Genomic DNA, 21,272 nt, shown 5'->3' on the forward strand with positions numbered 1-21,272 from the left:
AATCCTAGCTACTCATGAGGCTGAGATCTGAGGATCACAGTTCAAGGAAAGCCAGCCCGAGCAGGAAAGTCCATGAGAAAAACAGAAGAGGCACTGTGGCTCAAGTGGTAGAGTGCTAGCCTTGAGCTGAATAGCTGAGGGACAGCGTCCAGGCCCAGAGTTCAAGCCCCACAACCAACAAAAAGAAAAAAAAATCTGAACTAGGTAAGATATAACAAAGTACACACTAAATAAGTTGAGTAAGGTATTATAAATAAGTTCAATCCAAACCTGTACTTGCTAAAGTAAAGCATATATGAGAGAAACAGTGGCAGCAAAAAGTTTCTGACTTTTTTTGGGGGGGGGGTGCGGGGAAGGTGGCTCAGTGGTAGAGCGCTTGCCTTGCATGCCTGAGGCCCTGGGTTCGATTCCTCAGAACCACATAAGCAAAATTTAAAAAAGCCGGAAGTGGCGCTGTGGCTCAAGTGGTAATGCTCTAGCCTTGAGCTGAAGAGCTGAGGGACAGCGCCCAGGCCCAGAGTTCAGGCCCCACGACCGGACCCAAAAAAAAAAAAAGTTTCTGACTTTTTGAGAAATCATAAAGCATTTTATCTTACTTATATTCATAACATCTGATAAACTGAAAATTACCTGGTATGCTCTAAAACCTGTTTTCCATATGTGATTAATTAGAATTAATCTACTTAATTAGAATGTCTGAGAATCATAATAGATTCTATTTTATAAAACTGTAATAGCATATAATACAGAGAGGGAGTTGGGACTCAAGAGAAAATTTCCCATTATTATTCCTTTCTTGAAAATACCTCTGTTGTGCTTTATCCTCGTGAAATATTTTTGAGACTGTTAAGACCAAAAAGATACAAACTGCATTTATTTTTGTGAGAATTAAGACTGGCTCAGGCTGTACAATAACAATTGGATGAAAGGTTTACTAAATCTTGTTTTGCAGAAGAGCTGGTTTTGAATTGAATCACCCTTTGAGAGAAGACATCCCGGCTCGCATGATCTCATCAACCAGGAGAATGTTAGTGGCAATTACTGTGCTGAGGGGAAAGAAGCACATGAGCAAAGCTTACCTGCTTACCACTTACCCCCCACTTCCTCATCCCCTGCCCCCACCCCCTGCAATCCTCACTGTGAAGGCCCTTTTTCTCCAGTTACTCTGGCATGAGATTTTATAAGACAAAACTATTATAACCACAAATACAATCCAACTCTTTGCTGACAAGGTGGAAGCCTGATTTCTATTCCAGCAAAACTGAACTTTTTTTCTTGTCAGTTGTGGGGCTTAACTCTGGGCCTGGGCACTGTCTCTCAGCTCTTCAGCTCAAGCAAGCACTCTACCACATGAGCCACAGCACTACTTCTAGTCTTCTGGTGGTTTATTGGAGATCAGAGTCTCATGGACTTTCCTACCCGGGCTGGCTTTGAACCGCGATCCTCAGATCTCAGCCTCCTGAGTAGCTAGGATTACAGGCATGAGCCACCGGTGCCCGGCAACTGAACTTATTTCTAAGCACATAATTTGATTTTCCAGAGTATACAGGTAATATTAGTTCAGTAATTTCCTCTTTCTCTCTCACCCCAAATAAACAGTAAGTCTAACTTTTCCTGTTACTTATATTGCTACAAATAATAAAATATGAAAATGGTTGTAAAATGACAGAAGTTAATCTTAACTAGATACCATACAATACCACATACTTAATAATTTTTCTACTGTAGGGTGACAAAAATAGACTCTGATGTTATCAATAATACTCCTAATATCTCTCATCTTGTTATTGTCAACTTACCAAGAGTGAAGAAGTTGTTTTTTTACACAATAATTATCCCAAACTCCTGCATCAGCTGCTACCATTGGCTCCCCTAACAAAGTAAAAGGAAATCATCTTAATACCACAATATTGATATAGTCTGTCAATTTTGATTGATATATTCTTAGCAATATCTAAAAGGTACCAAAACTATTTTTGTCCAAGTCATTCACAGCTTCTGTGTTGTTAAGTGGTGGACTATAAGCACCATCCACCAGCAGCATAAGTTGACTATTCTCACTATTGTTTCCTGTGACTTCCAGCCCACTGGGCTGGTGCTCTACCACTTGAGCCATACATCCAGCCAGCCTTTTGCTGGTTAATTAAAGGTGAAAGTATCACAGACTTTTCTGCTTTGGCTGGCTTGGAACTGCTAGCCTCCAGATCTCAGTCTCCTGAATAGCTAATATTACAGGAGTAAACCATCAGAGCCCAATTCTCAATTACATTCGCGCGTGCGTGCGTGCGTGCGTGCGTGTGTGTGTGTATGCATGTACATGTGAGCCAGTAGTGGAGCTTAAACTGAGGGCCTGGTCACTGTCCCTAGACTTCTTTTCCTCAAAGCTAGCTGCTCTACCACTTGAGCCACTGCTCTACTTCTGGCTTTTTCTGAGTAGTTTATTGGAGATAAGAGTCTCACAGACTTTCCTGCCCTGGCTGGCTTCAAATACAACCACCACCATCCTCAGACTGCACCCTCCTGAGTAGCTGGGATCACAGGTGTGAGCCACCAGCAACACGGTTTTAGTTATGTTCTTAAATGAGTGAACAACACTAAAAAGTAAACTAGAGGCACTCAAAATGTAAATAATAAAATCACCCAAACCCATACCCTTTTACAGTAAGACCTGGATCATTGAAGAATAGTCCCTCTATTAAAAAGCTATGTTTTCTTCAGTGTCTTACCTGTATTCAAGTCTATACCAACAAGTTGTTTCGATTCTGAGTGCTCAGCCTGAACTTTCACTAGTGTGTCCTGCAGGTCATAACCAGAATTCTGAGCAAGAACCTTCAAGAATAAAAATAGTAATAATTAAGTATGGCATGCTTTCATATATATACTTGAAAATTAAATATAAAAATAACCACTAGGGGCTGGGAAGGTGGCTCAGTGGTAGAGAGCTTGCCTTGCATGCATGAGGCCCTGGGTTCGATTCCTCAGCACCACATAAGCAAAAAGAAAAAAGCAGGAAGTGGCCCTGTAGCTCAAGTGGTAGAGAGCTAGCCTTGAGCTGAAGAGCTGAGGGAGAGAGCCCAGACCCAGAGTTCAGGCTCACAACCAGACCCCCCCAAAAAATAAAATAACCACAATTCTTTAGTCTTACGAAAACATATCCATACTACAGTCATCACCTCTAAGGAATTCCATTTTTAATCTGTATCAAAATATTATTTTATGTGCTTGGTAGTTATATTTACTTAAACATTCTCCCTATGCACATTACTTTAAGTTCTGAGGACTCTACAGTGACTTTTTTCCATGTGAAAGATTTTAAATGTGGAAGGAGGTAGTGCTCCCATTCTCAAGCCCTTTCTAAAAAATGCCAGCATTATTTGCAGCACCTTCAGAAGAACCGTGGACCTGTGGAGGCAGTGGTGGTGATTACCTAAACCTCTAACTAGGCACCTTTCATTCCTTAATGACTGTATTGCTTTGGGGAAAGGAAAATGAGGATTCACTAAGAGCCCACAATTATAGAAATTACTTAAAAGACTTTGTTAGTATTGTTAATGATGTTTTAATTCATGGTAATAACATATTTGAATTCATTTTTCTATATTTCTAACCAAATTAAGGACTTGACCTTGTGTCACATTAATATATGTATATATACTAGTTTCTCTCTTTGTCTAGGAAGGACAGAAGTAACAAATGCAAGCTAGTAGTATTTGGGAATACTAAAACAGCCTGAAGTTCATGTTTTCCACAATTACAGTGATAACATTTTGGATACCACTAACAAAATAAAGATCTACCCCAAAATCTAATTAAATTTTAAAAACTCTAAACTTTAAATTATGATTGATTAATTATGAACCATTTCTGCAGAAACCTTTTGTAGCTACTTTAACTTTTAAAGTTCAAAGTAGGTTGCAAGGGAATAATTTGACTTTTCACTGAACTCCTTATTTTAAGCTATTATCCCAAAAGGTTCTCTATTGAGTTGTAAAACACCTAAGAAAAAACTTCAGGAGGTGATGAAAACAAATATGTTTGTCTAATCTGCTGTTAGTTAATATGAGCCATTAGTAATCAAATGTCTTTAGGTCTGAGCAGCTGTAATCTGGCCAGTAGGATGGTTGTACCTTGGGAATTATGAGTAAGGCATCTGCAAAAGCTTGGACTCCAAGGCGAGCTCTTCCTTGGATACTGTACTTGTACTGAACAAGAGCATCTGCTATGGCCACTTCAACTGCTCCAGCACCTGGAACCACACAATCTATTTGGAGGAGAAAAAAAAATTTGATGGCAACATATGCCACACCAGAAAAAGAAAGATTAAAAAAGCAAACTTTGCAAGTGTGTGCTATTATCTTACCCACCCCTAAAATGTATTTAAATACATACAGAAATCAAATAAACTGCATAGCACAGTCGTCCTAGAAAGCATTCTGAAGTTAAATAATTAAGCATGGCACAGATTAATGACTACTACAACAACTTATCTCATTGTTTATTCTCTGGCAAATATGAATAGACATTTCTTCCACTTTCATCTTTTTCTATGACTACAAGAAAAGGTATTTCTTTACAAATAATTGCAATACATTGTGTGAAATTGTTTAGGTAATTTGACCAGAGTTTTTGATATGGAATTCTTGGGACTCAATCAAGTACTTGTTTTCTAAAGTGGAGTAGAACTCAAACTGCTGCCTGTGAAAAAAACTTAGACGTCTGGTTTTACTTTTCTAAGACAAGAGCTCTGGATATATATAGCTACTCAGGAGGCTGGGATCTGGATCCTTGTTGAAAGCCAGCCAGGCAAGAAAAGTCCAGTAGAGTCTTATCTCCAGTTAACCTCCAATAAGCTAGAAGTAGAACTGTGACTCAAGTGGTAGAATGCCAGCCTTGAACAGGAAAGGTTAAGGGAGAGTGTGAGGGGGGAAATATATATATTATGCATTTTATATATATAATGCATATAAATATACATATGTACACATATATATACTTGTTCCTTTGTAGAACTATAAAATCATTTCCAAGGTATTTTTAAAGCTCCGTGTAGGTACTTACCTGTTCTGCTACTGAAAAGAGAAGGCAAGAAAATCCTAGATTTGAGGACAGCCAGGTCAAATTTTGTAAGAGTCTATCTCAAAAACCAAGCACCAAGAAAAGGGCTGGAGGCATGGGTGAAGTGGTAGAGCACTTGCCTAATAAGTGCTCTCCAGTAATGGAAAAACATCTTAAAAGTAAAGAATGATATGATAGCATTTGAATTAAGTAATTTTCCTTTCATAAACAGGAGTTAATTAAGGGAGTAGCATACCATGAAGAACATTTCAATATGATACAACTGTAAATTTTTTAAAAAGAATATTCCAAAGGAAAAAATCTTTATAATCCAAAGCACAAATTGTTCAAAGTGAGATGAGAAAACAATAATCATTCCTGTCTTTGAAAATAGCTTATATCCCATGATGGATTCGTCAATGCTTATAAATGCAAGGCTAATGTGTCCATTACCAGAAAGAGCTTACCATCTTCAATGGCATTCTTGATGGCACGAAGTCCATCTCTTATGGCATCCTTGATTTGTGTGAGAGTATGCTTATTTGGTCCTTTGATCAATAAGGTGACAGAGCGAGGGTTAACACAGTCCTCAATAAATGTAAACTTTTCTTCACCCTAAAGGTGACACACAAAGACATAACTTTAAGGCTGAAGATGAAGCTCCTCTCTTTTTTAATGCAAACAGAGAAATTTTCTTTAGAAGTAAAATGAAAGTCACAAGAAAATAAGGAGATTCTCTGAATAGAGGGGCCCTAAAGAGAACTATCACAGCTCCATTTCTGAACATTTGCCTAGCATGCATGAGAACCTAGAGCCCCAGCACCATTAAATAAAAGATAAAACTTTCACTATTCAGTGACATTATAAAATCAAGACCTAATTTATATCAGAACTTCACTCTTCATGTGACTTTTTTTAAATCAATCTTTTTTTTTTTTCCGGTCATGGGGCCTGAACTCTAGGCCTGGGTGCTGTCCCTCAGCTCTTCAGCTCAAGGCAAGTACTCTACCACTTGAGCCACAGCGCCACTTCTTTTTATCAATCTTAACTAAAGAAATGTCTTAAAATAGTTGTCTCAGCACTCAGAAGTGAAGGCAGAAGGACAGGGAGTTGGAGCCCAGACATAGCTACACAGCGAGACCCTGTCTCAAAAAAAAAAAAAATAGGGGCTGGGAAGGTGGCTCAGTGGTAGAGCGCTTGCCTTGCATGCATGAGGCCCTGGGTTCGATTCCGCAGCACCACATAAGCAAAAAGAAAAAGCCGGAAGTGGTGCTGTGGCTCAAGTGGTAGAGCACTAGCCTTGAGCTGAAGAGCTGAGAGACAGCGCCCAGGCCCAGAGTTCAGGCCCACAACCGGACCCAAAAAAAAATAATATAAATAAATTATATTTGAACTCTAAACAAATATTCAAGTAATTGAAAATCTATTCTACAGGTTAGTCAGTTCAAAATATGAATTTAAAGGTTAGTATTTAAAAAATAGGCTTGGTTCACTTTATAACCACTATTCACAGAAATACTCACTAAAGTATACTCAAACACAAGACCAGCATGTCCCAAGCAATCTATAGTGAGGTCCTCAAGCGAGTTCATAGCCACTCCACCACAAGCAAGACAAAGTCTGAAAGCACACACTATGTTACCATAGCTCTGGTTATGGAAAATGTAAGTGCTAATTTTTTTAAGATGAATAGGTATCTAGCAGATCTGTCGCATGGAAGGCTATATTATAATGTATTATACTGTTTGGGTGGTTTTTTTTAAGTTTACAAATTATACATATTTATCAAGTATGACATGTCAATACACACATACACCCTCCCCCCCCCACACACACACCCCCGCCAACATACACACACAATGCTAGGCAAGGTGGTAAATACCTGTAATTCCATCTATTCAAGAGGGAGAGATTGAGAGGATCACAGTCTGAGACTCATCCTTGGCAAAAAATGTGAGACTCTAAAAAATAACTAAAGCAAGCCAGGCTCTGGTGGCTCATTCTTGTAATCCTAGCTATGCAGGAGGCTGAGATCTGAGGATTGTAGTTTGAAGCCAGCCTGGGGCAGGAAAGGCCATGAGACTCTTATCTCCAACTAACTACCAAAACCCAGAAGTACAGCTGTGGCTCAAAGTTGCAGAGCACTAGCCTTGAGCACTAAAGCCCAGGAACAGCACCCAGGCTCTGAGTTCAAGCCCTAGTTGCCCCCTTGAAAATAGTAATCATAATCAAATAAAAGCCAAAAAATCCTGGGACATGGCTCAAGTTGCAGAGTACAAGCCCTAAATTCAAACTCCAGTATGGCCAATATTTACACTGCAGATGGCTAAATCAAGGTAATTAACATGCATTAGCTCTCATAGTTAACATTTTTGTAGTGAGAACACTTGAAATCTACTCTCAGCACTTATCAACAATACACTATATCCTTACCTGACCATGTTGTACAATAGATCCTTGAAGAGGTACTTCCTATCTAACAAATTTTATATCCTTTGACCATCATCTATCTGCCAAACCCCCACTTCCCCAACTTTGAGTAACTATAATTTTCCTCTTTCCCTGAGTTCAACATATTTAATCACATATAAGAGAGATTATGAAGTATTATTCTTAAATCTATTTTTAAAGATTGAAAACTTTCTTGGCAGTTCAACAAAATTATGAAGTTAAATACTTGTTTTTTTGATAATTATTTATACTATGTACTTATGAACAAAATATCTGACATTTGATGTTTATTGTAATACTTTATTTCTATTGTAGATATTATTGATTATATCATATTAAAGATATTTTTGTCTTTGTAAAAAAGTAAAAAGAACAAAATTTGCAATTTGTACACTACTATTTCCCCAAAAGTATTTGTTTATAAAACCAAAAGAAATATTCATGGATGCCAGGTGTGATGGTTCATGCCTGTAAACCAGCACCCGGAAGCTAAGGCAGACAGTTTGAGGCCCGTCTGAATAGTGAGTTCCAGGCTTGCCTGTAATAGTAAAACTCTCTCAAAAACAAAGAAAGAGGCTGGGTGTTGGTGACTCACACTTGTAATCCTAGCTACTCAAGAGGCTGAGATCTTAGAGTGGCAGTTCAAAACCAGCCTGAGCAGAAGCATCTGTGAGACTCATCACCAACCACTAGAAAACCAGAAGTGGTGCTGTGACACAAAGTGGTAGAGTGCTAGCTTTGAGCAAAAGAGCTCAAGGACAGCAACCAGGCTCCGAGTTAAGCTCCACAACCAACAGAAAAAAAGGAAGAGGGGGGGGAGCAATTCACATGAGATACCTAGGATGATTCTACATACACAGAAGGCTAAAATCTGAGGATTGCAGTTTGAAGCCAATCCAGGAAGAAAAGTTCCTGAGACTCTTACCTCCAATTAATCACCAAAAACAAAAAAACAGAAACGATGCTGTGGCTCAAGTGGTAGAATACCAGTCTTGAGTGAAAAAAGCTAAGGGACAGCACCCAGGCTCTGAGTTCACCCCAGTACTCACACACACACACACATAGACACACACACACACACACATAAAATGTGTAGGAGATGTGGCCCAAGTGGTAGAGCACCAGTCTGAACAGAGAAAAGGCCCAGTAAGAGTATGAGGCCCTACATTCAAGCCTCAATAGCCATATAAAATAATTTAGAATACATAATTTATAAGCTTACCTTTCCATATTTCTTCTTTTTGCTCTTCGAAGAGCTACTATTCCATGCTTTGCAAAAGTGTCTAAGGAAAATGGATCAATTCCCTATAATCAAATTAACATAAAAGTTACAAATTTGGGGGGCTGAAAAGGTGGCTCAGTGGTAGTGTGCTTGCCTCGCATGCATGAGGCCCTGGGTTCAATTCCTCAGCACCACATAAGCAGAAAAAAGCCGGAAGTGGTGCTGTGGCTTAAGTGGTAGGGTACTAGCCTTGAGCTGAAGAGCTGAGGGACAGCGCCCAGGCCCAGAGTTCAGACCCCACAACTGACAAAAAAAGAGTTACACTTTTTTAAATTGTTTTTGTTTTAGCTATGCTGTGGGTCAAATCGATGCTAAGCAAATGCTATATCCCTGGTCATCAATTAGCATCAATTAATTGGACTAGGAGGTTTCATTTTGACATGTATATATGTATATATATATATATATATATACACACACATATACACATACTTACATGCATACAATGCACTTTGATCAGATTTAGCCCTTCCATAACTCTTCTTCACCCTTCCCACAAAATACTAATCTCAACAAGCTTCAATGTTCCGCTTTCTCACGTGTGCTAAATAAAGCATTTTGGCTACATTCACCCTCCTTCATTCTCTCCCCCTATACTCACTAGCACCCACACCCTGGATAGGACCTGTTCTACATTTCAGCCATTCATTTTATTTAGCATATGCTATTTCTTCAGATCTCATCATAGTATTTCACATATGCATATACACATGCATATACTTTAAATTGGCTTTCATTTGCCCCATCCCAACTGCCCACTATTGTGCAGCTTTCAGTGATCCTTCACTCACAGATACAATGGATTCCATGTTGTTCTGTTTCCTGCTCCTCAGTTCTCTCAGGTGATCCCACAATTATAAATACATATCCAGATTTATGATCCTATGCGTGTTTATATATGTTTATCTCATAAACTTTTTTTTTGTCGGTCATGGGGTTTGAACTCTGGGCCTGGGCACTGTCCCTCAGCTCTTCAGCTCAAGGCAAGCGCTCTACCACTTGAGCCACAGCTCCACTTCCAGTTTTCTGAGGGGTATTGGAGACAAGAGTCTCATGGACTTCCCTGCCCAGGCTGGCTTTGAACCATGGTCCTCCTGAGTAGTAGGATTACAGGCATGAGCCACTGGTACCCAGCCTCTCATAAATGGATTTTAAACCAGGATTTTTCAAACTTTCTAGTCTCAGCATCACTGTACACTTGTGTGTTTACGTACCTGTGGTGTGTGTGTGTGTGTGTGTGTGTGTCTGTCCATGCCAGTCCTGGGACTTGAACTCAGGGTACTTTCCCTCAGCTTTTGTGCCCAAGGCTAGTACTCTACCACTTGAACCACGGCACCACTTGGGTTTTTTGGGGTTTTTTTGCCCAAGCTGTCTTTAGAACCTTGATCCTCAGATCTCAGCCTCCTGAGTAGCTAGGATTGCAGGTGTGAGCCTACAGTGCACAGCCTGTCACTTTATACTGTTAAAAATTATGAGGGGGCTGGGAAGGTGGCTCAGTGGTAGAGTGCTTGCCTTGCATGCCTGAGGCCCTGGGTTCGATTCCTCAGCACCACATAAGCAGAAAAAAAAAAGCCGAAAGTGGAGCTGTGGCTCAAGTGGTAGAGTACTAGCCTTGAGCTGAAGAGCTGAGGGACAGTGCCCAGGCCCAGAGTTCAGGCCCCACAACCAGACCCCCCAAAAAAAAATTATGAGGAAGAGCTGGGCACCAAAGGCTCACACCTGAAATCCTAGCTACTCAGGAGGCTGAGATCTGAGGATAAGGTTCAAAGCCAGCCCAGGCAAGAAGATCCATTAAACTCTTATCTCCAACTAACCACCAGAAAACCGGAAGTGGCACTGTGGCTCAAGTGATAGAGCTGAAGAGCTCAGAGACAGCACCAAAGCTCAGAGTTCAAGCCACAATGGACAAAAAATAAATAAATAAAAAGAGAGAAAGCTAGGCACTGTTGGCTCATATCTATAATCCTAGCTACTAGGGAGGCTGAGATCTGAGGATCATGGTTCAAAGCCAGCCAGGGCAGAAAAGTCCCCCTGAGACTCTTATTTGCAATTAACCACTCAAAAAAAATTAAAAAACAAACAGAAGTGACTCTGTGATTCGAGTGGTACAGCACTAGCCTTGAGCACAAAGAGGTACAGAGACAGTGCCCAGGCCCTGAGGTGTTTGAAGTGTCATTTGTTTTTGCTTTGGGATTTTTTTTTGTTATTGCTGTTGTTTTTTGTCTTTTGAGGCAAGGCAAGAGGAGGAAGGTGAACAAATACAGTCATGGTACTCAGTAGATACGTCATGGAAAAAGAATTATGCAACATGTGGGCAGGGAAGGGAGGGGGAAACTGGGGTAAAACAGAGTGGTGATGCTGTCCAAAAGAGATGTACCCATGACCTAACTTATGAAACAGTAATCCCTGTGTATATCACCTTAATAATAACAATAAAGTTACATTTTTTATTTTTATTTTTGGGTCTGGTCGTGGGGCCTGAACTCTGGGCCTGAGCGCTGTTCCTCAGCTCTTCAGCTCAAGGCTAGAGCTCTACCACTTGAGCCACAGTGCCACTTTCGGGTTTTTTTTCTTTTTGCTTATGTGGTGCTGAGGAATTGAACCCAGGGCCTCAGGCATGCAAGGCAAGCGCTCTACCACTGAGCCAACTTCCCAGCCCTAAGTTATATTTTTTAAAAAAGAACTTTACAACTTGGGGGGGATGGGAGTAGGGGAAGGAAAAGCAAGAGAAAATGAAGGAGGAGTTAACATTGTTCAAAAAGAAATGTACATTGGGCAATAAATATAACAATATTTTTAATAAAATATTTACTATACTTTCCAAAACAAAGGTTTCTGGAAGTGATTCACATTTTTTAAAGGTCTGTCTAAATAGAAGACAATGATTCTCCCATATTGTTTTGGTTCAAATATATGCAGAAATCTGGTCCCACATTAATAAATATTGGAAAGGGGCAAATATTTTAGTAGGCTTTTGAGATAAATACAAATATTTTTCTCTGATACTACAGGTTAAACAAAACTCAAAACATCACTGTTTTCTTTGCCAGACTGGAGGTATAAGGCAAATTGTAGAGCATTCGTTGTGAGAGAAAAAGCTAATCGAGAGCACAAGGCCATGAGTTCAAGCCCTAAGTACTGGCACATTCAGGTGTCAGGATGGTAGAGAAGTCTAAGACTCCAAACTCAAGGTACTGATACTGACATGTATACACAAATTTCTCAAAGGTTGGTTTCAATGTAGAAGATGGAGCTATATCATGAACTTTTCAGACTCTCTTGCATTAAAATCTATTAGTTTTGCACTTTAAATGACTTATTTAAAATCAAGCATTTTTTTAGTCATTTACAAAATATTAGTTCACTGAATTAAGTTCAAATTGCCATTGGCAATAAATACTGACAGGTGTCTTCCTTGAAGTGATAGAATTGCTTCATTCATTTTTCAGGATGAAATCTACCAAATACTCAAATCTAAATAACCACAATTTGTTAGTCATTCTTCAAAATAAAAATGGCTTTCCATGACAAAACTGGATAGTATTCTCACAGCTCAATTGCACCAGGGTTTTCCTTCAAGACAATCACCATGTTTCGATACATAGCAGAAGTGTACTTCAGACTTTATCACAAATGTAATCACTTTATCAAGCCCTTTTTAAAAAACTACCAGTTTTCTGCAGGTGTGAGGGGTGTAGCAATGAAGATGATGAGTGACCTGGTCCATAGTCCAGTGCTACTGCCTGGGCTGCAGCAAGACGCCAGACAGTTCATGGACACTGCCTTCCACTATCACTACATATCTGCCCAGTGCCAAGGCACTGTTAGTAATGGGAAACAGGAAAATAGTTTTTACCTCAGACTCCCTGATAGCCAACCCCACCAGGGGTCCATAGACCACATTTGAGAAGTGCTGAAAACACAAATGAAAATCTAAACTTTCCTTCTCACCTTTTGATTAATAACAACAAATCCTTTGTTGGAATTAGCACAGACTTTTTCTTTCAGGTCTATTATTTTTTGTACTCGATCTTCAATGAATTTTCGTTCAGCTTTTACAAATCGCTCTTTCTCTTCTGCAGTCTTATAAAAGAAACCAGAGTTCACCTCTCTAAAAAGATTCATAAGAACAAACTAGTAAGCCAGATATGGTAGCATGTGCCTGTAATTCCAGAACTCTGGGGGCTGAGGCAAAAAGGCTGCAAATTCAAGGCCATCCTAGGCTATATAGCAAGACCCCAACTCAAAAAAACAAACAAACAAGCAAGCTAGTAAAGCATGGGGAGAAGGCAAGGGAAAAAAGAAAATTAAGAGATTAAAAAGCACTTTCCAAAAAAGAGTTTCAAAAGTTATTAAAAAAAACTAAGACATACGTTTTTTCATATTCTAGTGATACATTGCAAGTCAGGATAAATGCATCTTCCACTTGCTTCTTCATATGTGGATGACGGGCACCATGATCCAAAACTAATCCTTTGATCAGCCTATTAAAATATACACAATGGTTTTTTACTTTGAATAGACACTTTAAGTTAGAATCATTCGCAAGGTTTTAGCACAATAGTCAGGGTACTTCAACTCTTGCATGTAACTCTTGCATGTAACTAATAGAATTAGGAAAGAAAATCTGCTTTAATACAGTGTGACTACAAAGTCACAGCAAAAAGTCAAACCAAAATTATTCTCTAAGTTCCATGGCTCAAAAATATGAAATAGTGGATCAATAAATTTCTTAGGGACACTTGCTCAGAATCATTGTATACAACTAAAATTATTAACAAACACACACAACACTATTAAAAAGCCAAGGGAACAAATACATATCTAACAAAAGGATGTTACAATGTTTATAGAAGCACTATTCATAAACTTATTTAAAACTATTTAAGTGCTTATTAACAGTAGAATTAATAAACTATACAATAATAACACAAGAAAATATTAAACATCAATAAAAAATAACAATCTAATGCATGCAACAAGATAGATGAGTTTTGTTTTTTAGTTAAGTTAGAAAGGTAAACTTAAGGAACTTCTGTGGTTTACTCTTCATTCCAGCACCTAGGAAGTGTCTGACTCAGTTAATATATGTTGAGTCAATACTCTGATGTTCAATAAAAGCAACTAACAAAATTAGTTATATATCTGAGAAGAGCTAGTAACAGTGGCTTGTCCCTATAATGCTAGCTACTATGCAGGCATAGATAGGAGGATAACAGTCCCAAGGCTGGTCTGGGACAATACATTAAAAAAAGCAGGGCTATATGTATGGCTCAAGTGTTAGAGGTTGATGTAGTGGCTTGCCTACCAAGCACAAGGACCTGAAATAAAACTCCAGTATCAGGGGGAAAAAGAATATCAGAATATTCTAGAACATAGAATATTTGCACATATGATCTAATGTTATGCCATTTACTGTGTATCTGTTTCTGATTTATGCTTCATCTCCATGATTTCCACCATGAAGAGATCAATAGGATAACCCGGTCTTCTAACAGCCAAAACAGAGTCCACCACAGCCTGAAAGAGAAATTAATAAGAATAATAAATTATTTGGACTTATTAAAAACAAAAACTACTATAGGCCCAAGTAATCCAGCTAGACAGGAACTACACTACACAAGTTAAAGGGCCTCAGCTTTAAAAAAGGCAAAGCTAGCCGGGCGCTGGTGGCTCACGCCTGTAATCGTAGCTACTCAGGAGGCTGAGATCTGAGGATCGCGGTTCAAAGCCAGCCCGGGCAGGAGAAACCGTGAGACTCCTATCTCCAATAAACTACCAGAAAACCGGAAGTGGCGCTGTAGCTCAAGTGGTAGAGTGCTAGCCTTGAGCTGAAGAGCTGAGGGACAGCGCCCAAGCCCAGAGTTCAGGCCCCACGACCGGACCCAAAAAAAAATAAAAATAAAGTCTTTGCAAAAAAAGCTGGTAGCTTGAACTCAGGACCTGGGTACCATCTCTAAGCCTCTTTGTGCTCAAGGCTAGCACTCTACCACTAGAGCTACAGTGCTATTTCTGGCTTTTTTGAGTTGTTTACTGGAGATAAGAATCTCAAGGACTTTGCTGTGCAGACTGGCTTCTAACTGCGATCATAAGATCTCAGCCTCCTGAGTAGCTAGGATTACAGATGTGAGCCCCTGACACCAGACTCAGATATTCTTTTTGAAGGTAAACAAGTGTTTATTTCTTTTTTTGGGGGGGGGGGTCCGGTCGTGGGGCCTGAACTCTGGGCCTGGGCGCTGTCCCTCAGCTCTTCAGCTCAAGGCTAGCTCTCTACCACTTGAGCCACAGCGCCACTTCTGGCTTTTTTTCTTTTTGCTTATGTGGTGCTGAGGAATCGAACTCAGGGCCTCAGGCATGCAAGGCAAGCGCTCTACCACTCAGCGACCTTCCCAGCCCCAAGTGTTTATTTCTTAAATGTGTTACATATCAGATCAATCATGCTTCATTAAAGCAGTAGCCCTCTGTGTGTCACCTAATGTAACAGCTAAGCTGAGACCTCTCTACCACACTAGGACACCACAGCAGATAACCCACAGGCACCCAAGACTCTCTAACTTTCAAGTCACTTGAAAGCGTTAAGTATTATGACATGTTAAAAAATTACAAATACTTTTCTGACCAATCTTGTCTATACATAAGACAATTATAATTATTTGCCTTCCTGTTGCTACATTTAAAAATCACATGCAATATTTTCTCTCATAGGAAAAAAAATATCACCACAGGCCTGATCAAACTAATTGTGAATACCAAACTTTAGTCATGTACCTCTGTCAGCACGTCAGCCAGTTCAGCATGAACTTTGGTTCGTAGAGATGTTCGAGCCACATCTAACAGTGTATCTCTTTTCATCTCCTTTTTCACTTTAACTTCATCTAAAACCTCAAGTGCCTTTACCTTTGCAGCTTCAAATCCTTCAGAGATTATTCTAGGATGCAGTCCCTGTTGTAGCAATGTAAAATTAAAAATTACAGTAATTCATTCAAACTAAATGTACCCTATCCTATTAATAGGTTACATCCCCCCAAAATAAATGTTATCTGCATTCATGACATTATATTAATTTGTATGTACATTTTTCAGTGCTTTGTATTTGAAACGATCTCAAACTTACAGAAAAGGTACAAATTCAAAAAAATATAGAAGTCACTTTTTTTTCTTCAGCTGTGTTTACAGGCATGCCCCATCATGCCTAGTATTAAACTCTTTTTCCCCTAAAATGATCATGCATTGCCCTTTTGAATGAGTTTAAAAGAAAAAACTCCTTTCAATGAAAAGGAAACAAACCAGCAATGATTTAAAGAAAAGTGATAGTCATCACCTTTACCCAGTGATCAAAGTTAAGTTCACAGTAATAAAACAAAGTCTAGCCTATATCTCCTGGTAGGATGCATTTATAAGAACATAAGAGCACTTCCATGTTATTACTGCCAAAAATTAATAGCCTGAGTCTAACAGTAAAGAAACAGACAAGTAGGGACTTCCTACAAAATAACTAGTATACATTTCTTATTAAGAGCAGTGATGTCAGCCTGGCACTGGTGGCTCATGCCTACAATTCTAGCTACTCAGAAGGCTGAGATCTGAGGATCAGGGTTCAAAGCCAGCCCGAGCAGAAAAGTTTCCATGAGACTCTTATCTCCAATAAACTACTCAAAAAAACCAGAAGTGGTGCTGTGGTTCAAGTGCTAGAGCACTAGCCTTGAGTGCAAAGAGGCTCAGGGACAGCGCCCAGGCCCTGAGTTCAAGCCACAGGACTAATGAAAAAAAAAAAAAAAAGAGGGCTGGGAAGGTGGCTCAGTGGTAGAGTGCTTGCCTTGCATGCCTGAGGCCCTGGGTTCGATTCTTCAGCACCACATAAGCAGAAAAAGCCGGAAGTGGTGCTGTGGCTCAAGTGGTAGAGGGCTAACCTTGAGCTGAAGAGCTGAGGGACAGTGCCCATGCCCAGAGTTCAGGCCCACAACCGACAAAAAAAAAAAAGAGTAGCTATGTCATGAAGCATAAAAGGGGCTCAGGAACTGTTTCAACTTAAAGGAGAGTAAAGGGACATGACACCTAATGCGATGCATTATCCTAGATTGTCTTCTGTGAAGGACAGTATTGGAAGAATGAAACTTGGGGGAAAACACCTGCAGGTTAGATACTAGCACTGTATGAATGGGTCACGTTAATGTTAATTTCCTGTTTCATCTACATGCACAATAGTCATATAAGAGAATTACCTTAGTTCTTAAAAAAAGTCTACTGAAGCTGGGTGCTAGTGGTGCATGCCTGTAATCAAAGCTTAAAGCCAGCCAAGGCAGGAAAGTCTGTAAGACTTTTATCTCCAGTGAACTTCCAAAAGGCCAGAAGTGGAGCTATGGCCCAAATGATAAAGAACACTAGCCTTGAGCAAAAAAGCTCAGGGACAGTACCCAAGCCCTGAGTTTGAGCCCCAAGGCAGGCACAAAAAAAAGCGCATACTGTAACATGTAACTCATACCTACAGTTTACTCTCATACCACTTGAAAAAAGTTATATATATTGTATGTATAACATATATTTTTTCTTTTTTTTTCAGTTGTGGGGCCTGAACTCTGGGCCTGGGCACTGTCCCTCAGCTCTTCAGCTCAAGGCAAGTGCTCTACCACTTGAGTCATAGCATCACTTCCAGCTTTTTCTGCTTATGTGGTGTTAAGGAATGGAACCCAGGGCCTCATGCATACAAGGCAAGCACTCTATCACTAAGCCACCTTCCCAGCCCCTATAACATATATCTTATAAAGACAGGACAGGGCCTGGAAAAATACCTGGAGAATTTGAGTAAGGTATACAGTAATACTTTGCAATATTCTTGAAATTTTTCTGAAGGCTTAAAGTTTTGATCTAGTAATATTTTTTTTTGTCAGTCATGGGACTTGAACTCTGGGCCTGGGCACTGTCCCTGAGCTCTTCAGCTCAAGGCAACTGCTCTACCACTTGAGCCACAGTGCCACTTCCAGTTTTCTGGTAGTCAATTGAATATAAGAGTCTAATGGACTTTTCTGCCTAGGCTGGCTTTGAACCACAATCCTCAGATCTCAGACTCCTGAGTTGCTAGGATTACAGGCGTGAGCACCAGCACCTGGCTCTAATAACTTTTTTTGACACAGGTTCTTCCTAGGTAGCCCAGGTTAGTTAGATAACCACAATCCTCCTGCCTCAGCCTACCAAGTTTGCAAAGTTTGTGAAAGCTGGTAGAAAATCTACTTCATTCCATCCCTTTCTCTGCCACTCTTGTAATGGCATTTCAAAGTTGAAATTAATTGAGCATTTGTGCTGGGCACTGGGCTAACGGACATGATCTTAATTTAACTCTCTCAACAACACTATGAAGTGGTACTATCACTATTTCTACTTCCCAGATGATGAAAAAAGGAATTTGGAGAAATATGTAACTTGCCTTAGATCAACAAGCTAGTACAGAAGTGGGGGCAGGATTTAAACTTGCAAGATCTGCCTCTAAATCCTGGGCTAATCGCATTTTCAATTTTTTTTCTGTCCAGAGCTCACATAGATCTTGACTACTAGAACTTTGGGTCTTGGCATCCTTAAAATTGTCATCAAGCCAGGCGCTGGTGGCTCACACCTCTAATCCTAGCTATTCAGGAGGCTGATATCTGAGGATCCCAGTTCAAAGTCAGCCCCGGCAGGAAAGTCTCTGATCTCTATTAACCACCAGAAAACCAGAAGTGGCGCTATGGCTCAAGTGGTAGAGTGCTAGCCTTGAGCTGAAGAGCTCAAGCACATCTTCCAGGCCCAGAGTTCAAGCCCCATGACTGACTCAAAAAAAAAAAAGCCATCAAATATTTAAAAGGCCACCCTACCCATATCAGTCATTCAGAGGTTGTTATGTTTAATTTATTCACCACACAGCAAAGTGTGAGATTCTTCACTACCATACTCCTTACACTTTATGATCTGGCTCCTATCTCATTTTCCAGCCTCTTTACTGGGCACATTACTGGGCACATCACTTAAAACTACAGTAACATCAGACTGTTGTAGCTAACTGCAGTGCCATGTTGTTCCTGCCTAAAATACCATTCTCACCTCTCCCTCTTTCATGTGGCTCACTCCAGTCTGAAGATTTGCCCAGGCCTGCTTTCTCCACTGACCACTTTCTGAATACCACAGGATAGTTCAGAGTATCTGTCCTTCTTCAGTGGCTGTGTGACATCCTGTGCCTAATTCTTTCACTGCCCAGACATACATTGCCCTTATGTGCCTGTCAGCATCTCACCATTCAATCTCCTTTCTTCCTAACCCAACACTGATTTTGTTTGGGTGACCCTCTTTACATCTGTGATCCAAGGAAAACCAGTCCTATCCTTAGTTTAAATGGTGAGTCCTAGTTAGTCTCCATTCCCCTGCAAATAATTATTATGATAGGTTGCTATGAGAGTAAAGTTGGTCTGACCACACTCAGTCCCTCCTTAGGAAGGGCTTACATTTCATAGTTAGATGAATGATTTATTTCCTGCACTCTCCTGCTCAAGCAAGTAGCACTGATTTCCTCTTATAGTCACATATATAGATGGAAACTACTGTTAGGTTGGAAGTATACTATGGGCAAAAGAGCAAAGAGACAAAAAGACTTGCAAATCAAGCAATCCTAGACTCTGCCTTATCTCTCAATGTTCTACTACAGGAGGTAATAGTTTCCCTATTGTTTAAGTTTTACTCAAGTATCTAACTACTTACAGCCAAAAGCATTCTGAGATAAGATGCTGGTACTGAATTTAGACAATCCACAACACTAAATGAAGCACAAAGGAGCAATAATTTTAGCACTCTGACCAGGTGTGTTTTGCTGAAATAGTCTATGAATAAAGGACAGATTCAAATAGGTAATGCCAAGGAAAAAATACATACTGAACAGAGGTGGTGCATGATAATCTCATTGGATAGAGGGATCTGGCTAGAATAGATCGTTTCTAAAAGTAAACTCACAAAGTGGAAAACCTTCAATCATTTTCTTTTAGTTATTTGTTCAAAGCTGAACAATTTGGTTTCAACTTTTTTTTTTTTAACCAGGGCTGAGAACTGAACCCAGGGCCTTGCGCGCGCCAAGTGGGCGCCCTTCCTCTGGGCTAAACCCCCAGCCCCTGGTTTCAACTTTTATCTCTAGAATTTTCTTTCTTAGGCCATTACTCACATACATATATAAGGATGATTCTTTACCTTTCTTACACATACATTAAACATTTTATTTTTTAACAAAATGTATATAATTATAATAAAGACCATTGCTTTGGCCAAGAAACTTGTTCATTATTACTTCTACTTATAATTGACCAGAATATCTTGATTAAAATTAACTTGTACTCTCTAAAATGAAGCCTCTTTTAAAAACTGCTCAAGATAAAGTATGAAATGTTAATACCTCAGAAATGTAAAGGTCAGCTTGCTTTAGTAACTCTCCAATAATTAAAACGTTTGAAGTGGTACCATCTCCTGTGATGTCATCCTGGGCTGTTGCTACTTTTGCAATCAAGGAAGCTGTCGGGTGCTGAATTTGCTGCAAAAAGTAGGCAAAGTATTTTAAAGAGAATGAAAGAAAGAAAGGTCACCAAAAACCCATATAACCTAGGGGGCAATTAAACAATGGAAAAGCTTCATTCTACAAGTTTTCAAGTTTGATATTGCCAATAATAAATGTCAAGTCCAAAATTTAATAATTGAGCTAGGTGCTGGTGGCTCATGCCTGTAATCTAAGCTACTCAGGAGGCTGAGCTCTGAGAATCGCAGTTCAAAGCCAGCCGGGCAGGAAAGTTGTTGAGACTCTTATCTCCAATAAACCACCAGAAAATCAGAAGTGGCACTGTGGCTCAAGTGGTAGAGTGCTCGCCTTGAGCTGAAGAGTGCAGGGACAGCACCCAGAGTTCAAGCCCTGTGACCGACAAAAAAAAATATTAATTGACAACTAATGGAGTCTGAACTTTTTATAAATGTCTTTGCTTCACAACGCAATGACATTTCCATTAGATTATGTTCTTCCATCCCAAAGATGGCTTCATTCATGAAAATATGCAAAGGATTTTTTTCCAAAAACTGTAATGCAGGCTAGGAATGTGGCTTAGTGGTAGAGTGCTTGCCTAACATGCATGGAGCCCTGGGTTCAAATATTCAGTACCACATACACAGAAAAAGCCAGAAGTGGTGCTGTGGCTCAAGTGGTAGAGTGCTAGCCTTGAGCACAGAGAGGCTCAGAACAGTGCTCAGGCCCTAAATTCAAGCCCTGGACTGGCAAAAAAAAAAAAAAAGTAATACACTTTTACTATATAAGCATTTGCAAATAGCCAAAAAAAATTATTGAAGCTTAACAAGCATATCTAAAGATTACAGCATTCAGCCATCTTGGCTTAAAGACATATAAATTGTTAAAGTCTGGGGATGTAGTTCAATGGTAAAGTATTTGCCTACTGTATGTAAGGCCTCGATTTCATTTTTTTTTTTTTTTTGT

General features: G+C 39.7%; 1 protein-coding gene across 1 annotated transcript in view; it reads right to left on the reverse strand.

Moving 5' to 3' along the window:
* Positions 1 to 791: 791 nt before the first annotated feature.
* The window catches only part of Cct6b (chaperonin containing TCP1, subunit 6B (zeta 2)), a 31,328-nt gene continuing 10,847 nt past the window's right edge, over positions 792 to 21,272 (reverse strand). The window contains exons 2-13 of the mRNA XM_013013062.1: positions 20,193 to 20,327; positions 15,557 to 15,730; positions 14,205 to 14,308; positions 13,162 to 13,272; positions 12,740 to 12,899; positions 8,729 to 8,811; positions 6,579 to 6,675; positions 5,523 to 5,670; positions 4,128 to 4,261; positions 2,727 to 2,829; positions 1,800 to 1,872; positions 792 to 1,046 (exon numbers count right to left, since the gene is read on the reverse strand). Coding sequence (XP_012868516.1) covers positions 974 to 1,046; positions 1,800 to 1,872; positions 2,727 to 2,829; positions 4,128 to 4,261; positions 5,523 to 5,670; positions 6,579 to 6,675; positions 8,729 to 8,811; positions 12,740 to 12,899; positions 13,162 to 13,272; positions 14,205 to 14,308; positions 15,557 to 15,730; positions 20,193 to 20,327 — 1,395 coding nt within the window. The 3' untranslated portion in view covers positions 792 to 973. The remainder of the gene's footprint in view (positions 1,047 to 1,799; positions 1,873 to 2,726; positions 2,830 to 4,127; positions 4,262 to 5,522; positions 5,671 to 6,578; positions 6,676 to 8,728; positions 8,812 to 12,739; positions 12,900 to 13,161; positions 13,273 to 14,204; positions 14,309 to 15,556; positions 15,731 to 20,192; positions 20,328 to 21,272) is intronic.

This window comes from Dipodomys ordii, unplaced genomic scaffold (genome assembly GCF_000151885.1).
Source record: "Dipodomys ordii isolate 6190 unplaced genomic scaffold, Dord_2.0 Scaffold19, whole genome shotgun sequence".
Lineage (NCBI taxonomy): Eukaryota > Metazoa > Chordata > Mammalia > Rodentia > Heteromyidae > Dipodomys > Dipodomys ordii.